We start from the raw sequence: 9996 nt of genomic DNA, 5'->3' as shown, positions 1-9996 counted from the left end.
TACGTCGTCAACTGCGGGACAAAGGCCACCTCTATAGACTTCCAATAACGTCGGCTGGAAATGTCCTACGTCTAGCTTTTTTCTATTCTACGCTTGGCGACCTTTTCTGTTTTTCGCGCTTTATGGCTTGCTACTGCCATTACAACTTGCCAATCCGCTGAGCTAAGTCTGTTGCTTTCTTTCATCTACGGATCTCCTCACTACTAAATCGATCCCGCGGAGAAATTTGTTGCACGGTACAGCCATTTAATTTAAAAAAAATGATTACTTAAGAGGTTTTTAGTAATTTACATGATTATTTTATAGATAAATGATACTACGTCACATATCATTCGTAAACAGTCAATTATTTTCACCTAGTTTAGAAAAAAACATTATTATATCTGTTGGTAAAAATTACGCAGCGTACCTCTTTTTATAAACATTACATTTAAATATATTCAGAAATAATGTTACTTAATACTCATTAGGATATATATATTTTTTTTATTCATATATATATACACATATTTATAAACTGATACTATGTGATGTTATTTTACGACGAGCACCCTAAAGAATTACCTTAAAAAATTCCACTCAATTTTAAATTTTAATACAAAAAACTTCTCGCAAACATGGTTCGCAATATTATAACACAATGTTAGTTACACCTGCTACTCCTGAATTGTAATGAGATTTTCAAGATTGATTCATAAATCAAGAAATATGAAGTAATTTAACATTTCAGCAAAGTTACAGTTGTTATTTTCACAATAATAAATATTTTTAACCATTAAAATTATTGGTGATCGGCAACTTTGTCTAAAAAATATTATTATTTGATGATATAATTAATATACAGATATACACAAATAGAGCAGTAGCCTCTGACTTTTTTATAATAGGTAATGAAAAGATTTTCATGTGGTTTTCATGTAGTACATAATTCGATAGCCTCAAAATGAATCATTAAAAATGGCAGAAGTTTACACAATTATTATATTAGAGTAACCTCTCCTGAAAGAAGCAAATATTTTATATTTGATAACTACCGCCAATAGTTAATTATACCTTAAAAACAATTACGTTTATTTATTATTGCGCCCTCTGACGGTCCAAGTATATAACTCATTTTTCATATCATCATGTCCTATAAGTCTCTTTTAATTTTTATTTCTAGTAATTTTATTGATTTTAATTATTATAACATTAGGGAGATGTATTTACATTTACAATATTTTTACAGACATAGACTATCTTTGTAAAAATTACAAATTTACATTATTGCAGCATTGCTAAAAGAAATACAAAAGTTGACTGTTGAATTTGTTTAATTTTTTTTTATGTTCCAAGATGATTTATTTTGATTTGGACAATCCTTAGTTATTGATTTAATAAAAAAATCGATATAGTTTTATCGCGCTTTAAAAATTCGTCACCTAATGTCATCACAAAACGCAAATGTCATTATCCGTGTAGTATCTTCACACAAATAATACATACACCTAAACAGTTTCTAAATTTTCCGAGTTTCCTATTCTACTTATAGGTATTATTTAAAAATGATGTCGGCGGACGATTCGCCGATTAAACCCTCTAAATCGTTTAACGAAATAGAGTCCGCGGAAGATTTCGAAAATCGGGTATGTGTTGTTTTTGATTTTACACATTCATCATTAAATTTAGAAGATATTAAATTTATTTAAATTCTAGGATACATTGATAAAACATGTGGATATTTCTATTGTGGAATCAGAGAAACGGGCTAACGGGACCTTACACGTCCGAGACCACTACACCGTATATCTAATTGATCTTAAGTAAGTCGATTTTATAGATGTATACAAATTGCACCCCTATTGTAATACAATTAGCATTCATTTACAAGTATAAATTATGTGCGGCATGTTAACTTTCTTCTTATAATTGATTCATTTTTCTGTTTTGAAGTGATAACAAAACTTAATTGAGCTGTGATTTTTGAATCTTATCAAAAACATACTCTACATCTTGTAAATATTTTATTTATGGACATGTCTAGGACTTACGTGCAAATTGATATGCTTATCTTATTTATTAAGACAAATTTTAAAAACAGGATCAAAAAACATTTTAGGAAATTAGATAAATAGAATATTATCTATTAGGGGAATAGCTCCTACATTGTTTTTAACATTTTCAGAGTTACAGACACAGACTACAAGCTAGTGCAATCAAAAATAAGCACAATCTGGAGAAGGTACACTGAGTTTGAACAGATACATGATTATCTACAAGTCACATACCCTCATGTTGTTATACCCCCACTACCAGAAAAACGGGTAATGTATATCCAGCACATTTATTATTTAACAGACTTAAAGCAAAATACTTAGCACAATACAGAATTACAGTACAAGCAAGTTTTAAAAAGTCAAATTTTAGCAGTTATTAATAATGTTTAATAATTCTAGTTTCTAACAAATTAGGCTGTTTATAACAAACATAAGTGATTTACTACAGTAAGGGTGCTATGTTATGCTACTTTTTATAGAAAAGTCACTCAATTATTTATTAATATACTTATCTGTATCTATTTAGTAGAATTTAATAAATACTATTGCTTATACTTATTCTTTCTTATCAAGACTTCATTTAGATAACACTGTTTTATCATTTAATGCCTGTTATACTGTTTATTGTGATAAAACAACCTGGTATGTAATATTTAAATTATTCCAGGTGTTATATGCTTGGCGTAAATCAGACACAACCGACCCAGAATTTGTTGAGCGAAGACGAGCTGGACTAGAAAATTTTCTTCTACGTGTGGCTTCCCATCCAAGGCTCTGCTTCGATGACCAGTTTATCAATTTCTTGCAACAGGAACATGGTTGGCGGGAGACAATTACTGACAGTGGTAAATATACCGAGTGTTCCCTGAGTTCAACTTACTAATAATAAATAATTTTTTATGCTTTATTTAATATTTTAATATAAATAATAATAAATATTCTGTAAAAAACATAGTTACAATAGAAACATTAAAAAAATGTAACTCCATAATAGCAAAAAGTAATAATATCTACCTGAGGAATAGATATGCTCTCAACTAAATTGAACAATTTTTCATTAAATGAATTCCAATAATTAAACAATTATGATAATATAAAAGGTAAACTAAAAAACACAAAATATGTGTGAATTTTTTATTTATTTATTTTGTATCATCAATCTACATAGATTACAGTATAAAATATACCTAAATTAATGTGTACATATGGTTATACTTTCATAGCACCTCTAATGAATAGACAAAGCCACGACCTGTTTACTATATATTAAAGAATGATCAAAAAAAAATTTCAGGATATTTATTACTGGCTGAAAACAAACTGAAGTCACTCTCAGTATCTATAAGACTGAAGAAACCCAATCCAGAAATAGAAAGTGTGAAAAATTATGGGAAGCAGTTGGAAACAAATTTGGGGAACTTTCTATACACTAGGTATGTAAAAAATGTTAATAATGGAATATAAACATTAACATTGATAATAGGTTCTATGTGATCAGGATGTTTACTTAATATTGATATAGTTGACCACAACAAATTAATTAAAAATCTGAGGCATATAATTGTTGCCATTCAGAAAACTAAACAAATTCTAATGCCCGCCCCCTTGATGTTCTTTCACTCACTGTAGCAAAAAAACTTTTTTTTCACATTCCGTATAGCGCAGCAAGGATGGTCGCCCACAAAATGGAGAGACAACTTTTTTAAGGTAGTCAAAAGAATCTAGATGCGCCCCACTTCAAACAAGACCTATTGGAAATCTATAGGGACTATGTTCAGATTTGGGTCCCTATGAAATGATAATGACAAACATATTATATTTGAATTTTTTTATTTCATTTACAGATCTAAAATAATAGAAAAAAACTATGCCTTGTGCAAATTACATGCAGACTATGGGAAGTTGTTCAGTGAATGGAGTGTTATAGAGAAAGAGATGGGCGATGGCTTACAGAAGGCAGGCCATTATTTTGGTTAGTGTTTACAGGTGACTTGGCTCACATACATTTAATCATATATTCTCGGGATTCAAACATGAGACTTTTGAAAGGTTTTACATCTCTTTGTAGGGAATAATAATATGTGTTAAAAAAACACATATTATTATTCTCTATGAACATCTTATAAAGCCTCTCTATGATGGCAGCCTACAACTTAAAATGAAGCTATCATAGTTCCGAATATGTTATGTTCTGAGACATGCCCACACCTCTTAAGTTTTATTTGTGGTCACTTTCACATATGTTCTATAGTTACAGCAATACAACCTAGGGGCTAATAGAAGCTATATAGATAGAACTATTTAGTTCTTTTTTAAATTAATAGATATGTTACATTATACTTGAATTTTTTAGCAGTTTGTTCAAAAAACTTCTTAAATTTATTGCATGATTATTCAGAACCTTTTACAGGCTGAAGGGATTTGAACAAATATAGGACTTGTGAACCTTTTGGTAAATTATACAGTGGTTGGTTATAGATGTAAAAGCTTTATAGGTGAAAGTATAATCCATTTATCAGCAAAAAGACTTAGTTTTTACTCCTGTTTCCTATCAGCAAGTATAAAGTGATCACTATGGATTATTTTCCATATTTTTTTTAAAGGCGCCAGACCAATAATGTCTGGCAACACAGATCCTGCAGGGAGAAATAGTAAAGTATATTTAATTTTAATATGTAATAATCTGATTTTTTAATTGGGTGTTCCATACATTGATTGACAGTAAATATACATGACAGTACACCTTTAACATTCACTATTTTAATGGTGTTACACCTTTAGCCAATTGTCCTGTATAAAGCCACTATTGCTCCTCAAATGGAAAGATATGATCATTAGGAAAAATTTTCTCTGCACTGACCAGGGCTATAAAGTGAAGCTTGTAACCTCTCTTTAAGGAAATCTTTTGTATAAACATTTGATTTTAAGTAACAACTCCATATAGTCTTTGGAATAACCCTGCGATAAATACAGACTTTCTTTTTAAGTGTTGAAATTGTTACCATATTATAAACATGCTTTAAGCAACTCGCTGGTGTATTTCTAGGGAGGTTATTTGATAAGATTCTCAATTAAACCAATGATATGTATTGCCAACAACATATCTCACCCCATGTCATTGTTACTAGATTTAATGGTTTTATTCCATTGTGATAACATTCATAGGGACTGACTTGACAATCATCATCATTTTTTCTTCAGCCGTAAGAAGTCCACTGTTAGGCATAGGCTTTACCTTGAGATTTACACTTAACAAAATTTTACAACTGGACCGGGTGGAAGCGGCCTGTATCCAGTGTCTTCAGACGTCCTCAACAAGGTAGTCTGCCCCCCTTGTGGGTTAACTACCCAAGATGTGCCAGAGACTCCTTAGTGACCGGTCAAAAAAGTTAAAACGCCAGCGACCGTCTGGCCTTGCATGAAATGCAGCCTGCCCTCAGTCACTTTAACTTGGCAATCACACTTGATGATAAATCATAACAAGTAAAGTTATAAAGCAAAATATATTTAATTTAAAAGAGTCTTTTGATTAATTATGTTTTTGCTTTCAGATTCGATAGCGGATAGTATAGACGCGATGGCTGAAGATGAGGAACAACTGGCTGATCAGCTAAAAGAATATCTCTTCTACGCCGGCGCATTGCAGCATCTCTGCAGCAACCACGAGGCTCTGCAGCGCAACCTGGAAATAGCTCACGACACCCTCAACAATAGGTCATTATATAAATAATAACTAGTATTCTACTTATATATCTCTATTGAACAAACATTCATTGTCTACATTCTTTTTTTTTTTTTGATAAATTATTTACTCTTATCACTGGAATAATCCCATTTTGTTTTTAATATTTCTTGTGATAATTGTGTGAACATATAATAACTCTTAAATTAATATTATTCTTTATCTTCATTGATTATTACATAAATTTATTAAAAATCACGAGTGTCTGCATTTTCGAATTTATGTTAATTATCATAGATAAAAAAATCATTATAAAAATTTTAATTCCTTTTGGGGGGTAAATTGACGCTATTTTTGATTTGTTAAAACAAATTTTCTTTAATAAAGATTTTTTTTTTAATTATGGCATCATATATTTAGGAAGGATAATTGCATATATGCCTGAAAAATTGTGCGTAGTTAATTTATTAAAGATAATAAGTCACAAATTACATCAAGTCCAATTTTTTTTTAAATTCTTTTTTAATGATAACTTTTAACATTTTTTATTTAAAAAATGTTATCTAGTTGCATTAATTTTTTATAAATTCATTGACTACCAAAATTATTATCTACCAATATAAATGTGTTAGCATTTATATTACCCGTTAATGCTGTTGGATACTGGCAGCCCTGCAGAATTGAACCCTAAAGAAACTTTGAATTTGTAACTTAATTCCTAACCAACGGATTTATAACAAATCTTATTTTTAAACCAAATTTTATTTTATGTTTTTGTCATATAAAAAAATATTTTTATTTTTATTCCAGGATAGCGGAGCGTAACCGCGCGGCGGCTGGCAAGTCCGGCATCATGTCGAGATTGTTCGGCACCACCGACCCCGACATCGTGCGCGACCAGAGCACGCGTGCCCTCGACACTAAGATCGTAGCCGACAAGGAGGCCATCCACAGCGCCCAGAGGGACCTCGAGTTAGTGAAATATATACATAGAAACTCTCAAAACTGGGCCTCCTTGGCAATATTACTATCGCACAATCAGCCATAGAGAAGGCTTCGATAGGTTGAATTAGAAAATAAGAGATTTGTTAACAAATATTAATCGACATAGCACAGATGTTACCTTCATCCTCTCAAATTAAGGATTTTTTTACTAAATCTTTACCTGATACTTACCAATATGATCACCGTCTTTACCTGTACCCTTTCTATATTTAATGACATTGCCGTTAAGATTCTATGGTTGCTTATTATTTATTATTGTTTGATATTATATCATCATAGAAATTACTTAATTTTATACCTTTCAGTAATTTTTAGGTGTTTACATAGCTGCTTTGATTTATTTCGTGTCTTCGCAATTTATTATTAGATTGATTTTAGAGCATGCTGACAATTGTTTTTGTTTCGCTTGATATAAAAATGTATACATCCGGAAATGTTTGAGGGCGTAAAATTTTAAGGTAAAGTTTTGTTACAGCGAATTCACTAAGAAAGTTTCGGCGGAGATTGAATACTTCCAGAAACAGAAAGACAGGGATCTACACGAGTCACTCGTCAGCTTTATTACACTACAAGTGAAAGCCGCAAAGAAGGTACAAGTGGTTTCCAAACTTTTTTATAACCAAAAAGTTCCTTTATACACATGTCAAAAGATTGCATAAACTTCAGCGTAAAAAAATTATAAACTTCAATAACATAATATTATTATTATTTATATATCAAGCTTGAATTGAAATAAGTTTAAAAAGTTATGATATTGATGAGATTAATTAATAAATATTAATTTTTATTTATTTAAATACCATGACATGATGGTATTTCGTATTAAACCTTAAAGACCTCTAAAGTTGTTCAGGAACATCTGAATTAATTAAATTTTTTCACGGACTTAGAAATGATGACTAAGATCCCTGAGTTGTAGTGAAACTTGGAGATCCACTGCAATTACTCAATTTTAAATTTAAAAATAAATAATTTCCGAGTTGATCTCTATCGCTAATCCAACGAAAAGATATTTTATTAATTTATAAATCTACTTCTTCATTATTAATTTACAAAATACAATAATGTGTGAAATAAAAATTAAAAAAAATATGGGTGTGCAATACACAGCAAGGGAACTTAAAGGCGGGACTTCTTTGGGTTTAAAATGGTACTTCAAGGAACTTCAGACTGTTTCAGGAAAATTCAAAGCATTTACCATTTACTATCATAGGGTCACGACTCTATGTTGTAAAACCTTTATGTAGCTAAGAATTGAATTGTATATGTTTATTAATCCAATATCATATAAAATTAATTTTTACTTTCAGAATTTACAGGCCTGGACACAGATCAAGGAATGCATTCAAAACATGCCCGCCTGAAATGACGGCGCTCTTAACGATATTTGTACCAAAATTTTCCTACAAATAACACCTATATTTGTATAAACGCATTGAACTTTTATATATAAATATGTAAGTAGGTAACTTTATTAAATTCACGCCATTTGGGAATTGTTACGAAGTGCTGCGGGCGAGCGCGCCATCTGACGATGGAAGGAAAATGTACACTCGTAGAGAAAATGCCTAGTTTTAATTTAATAAATAAAAAATACATACTTTTTGGATACGTGAACTAATGAACTAAATTATATTTAGATTTAATTACAGTCTCAAATTGGACTTTTAAGTCAAATTATTAATTATATTCATAATTTAAGATTGGTCTAAATTCAACAAGCCATTAATGAGTACCTAAGTCGCTAACTTAATATTTTTTTCCCGACTGTACATATATATCTTAGCATATAATTTACCAGTAAATTGTTTTATTATACCAATGTGGTCCAATTGTAGTGTATTCGCCGCACAATAAAGACGTACGCTCACGATCTCCCGTATGAAAGGCAATTTAAGGATTTGCATTTAATTTAAAAAGACAAGTAAGGTTTAAAAATGTTTATTTGATTAATATTTAAAATGTAACATCATCAAGGAATTTGTTACGATTGCTTACGATTTATTAAAAAATAAAATATTAAAATTATCACAAGCTAAATTTTGATCACTTTCAATTATTTTTTCAATACGCAGCTTTAGGTGTTATAATTTAAATTCTGTTTGAATTTTTGATCCTGAAATAGAAAGTATTAATTAATTTTATTTCAATCCTTAAAATTCCATCATAATATTAGATTTTAAATATGTGGATATACTATTTGATATTGTTATTAAGTTTAATTTAATATTTCACTTAAATAAGTCGTTTATTTGTAACTCAAATTTGGCATACATTACATATATCATACTATGCTCTTTATATATAATAAATACCGTGCATAAAGTTACATGATAAACATATATCTATTGCATTTTTCGTAGAATGTTAACTTATATAAAGGTGTTCATCCACCAAAACATATTAAGCTACATTTATTTTTATTATTACCGTACGAGATAAATCTATTTTCGGACACAAGTCTATATCATCTAATTTAAAAGTCACATTAGTTCACAGAAAGTTTAATTTTTAATTTACTACAGCCATTTTAAACAAATAATAATCATTTCCTAAATTATACAATTACCAGAGATCGAATGTATTTTAATCTATAGTTATTTTATGTTTAGAAAATATGAAGTGGACTTTTTGAGTCACCTAAAAATAAATTAATAAACGAAATCTTTTCGGATTCACATCCGAATTTTTTTGTTATATAAGTGCGTTCCATAAACCTTTACGTCAACTTTGCCAGTATTCGTATATCCGATCTGTGGTGTTTAGCTTTGGTGGATGAGCATCCTAATAATAGTTGTTTCCTTTGTCATTGCACAATAATTTACCGAGAGAAATATTATAGGCGTTCGTTATATTAAAATTGATATTTTTATACACATAGATAACCAATTTACTTTGATATTATTGAATTTATTGTAATATTAAAAATTTAAAGCTTTGAAGCATAAAAGCAATTAAATTCTGTTAGTTTTGTGAGCATTACCCACCATGGATATTATTTTAAATACAAACATTGCATAAAAGTAGTGTATTATTTCATAAAAAGCTGTGATGAGAACCAATTTGGTGTGTATACAGCCTTATGTAGTATATTGTAAAATATTGAAACAGCAATTTTGTTTAGCAATGTATTGTTATGTTCAATAATGGTTTATTTCTGTTAATTATGTTAAACGAATATAATATGGATTAAATACAGAATTTTTAAAATTTGTTTTATTTATACAATTGTAAAATTGGATATTATTGCAACAATAACTTGTATTTTTTTTT

The 9996-nt window shown here is 29.7% G+C and overlaps 1 protein-coding gene across 1 annotated transcript; it reads left to right on the top strand.

Annotated features, from left to right (window-relative positions):
* Nucleotides 1-1465: 1465 nt before the first annotated feature.
* Nucleotides 1466-8649, top strand: LOC137931647 (sorting nexin-4-like). The gene is made up of 10 exons (XM_068775119.1): nt 1466-1625; nt 1696-1802; nt 2165-2303; nt 2704-2881; nt 3331-3469; nt 3881-4008; nt 5588-5750; nt 6529-6690; nt 7199-7313; nt 8034-8649. Exons 1-10 carry the CDS (start codon nt 1545-1547, stop codon nt 8085-8087), a joined length of 1266 nt encoding a protein of 421 aa, XP_068631220.1. The 5' UTR covers nt 1466-1544; the 3' UTR covers nt 8088-8649.
* Nucleotides 8650-9996: the final 1347 nt, after the last annotated feature.

This window comes from Battus philenor, unplaced genomic scaffold (assembly GCF_028537555.1).
Source record: "Battus philenor isolate CCGP_79_NKW_IND1 unplaced genomic scaffold, ilBatPhil1.0.hap1 SCAF_8, whole genome shotgun sequence".
Lineage (NCBI taxonomy): Eukaryota > Metazoa > Arthropoda > Insecta > Lepidoptera > Papilionidae > Battus > Battus philenor.
This window is presented reverse-complemented; position numbering and strand designations above follow the sequence as displayed.

Excerpts from the sequence above, each read along its gene's own strand:
- LOC137931647 (XM_068775119.1), top strand. The coding sequence starts at position 1,545 with ATGATGTCGGCGGACGATTCGCCGATTAAACCCTCTAAATCGTTTAAC. Across the intron at positions 1,626-1,695 it reads CGGAAGATTTCGAAAATCGG|GATACATTGATAAAACATGT; the intron begins GTATGTGTTGTT and ends TTTAAATTCTAG. Across the intron at positions 3,470-3,880 it reads GGGAACTTTCTATACACTAG|ATCTAAAATAATAGAAAAAA; the intron begins GTATGTAAAAAA and ends TTTCATTTACAG.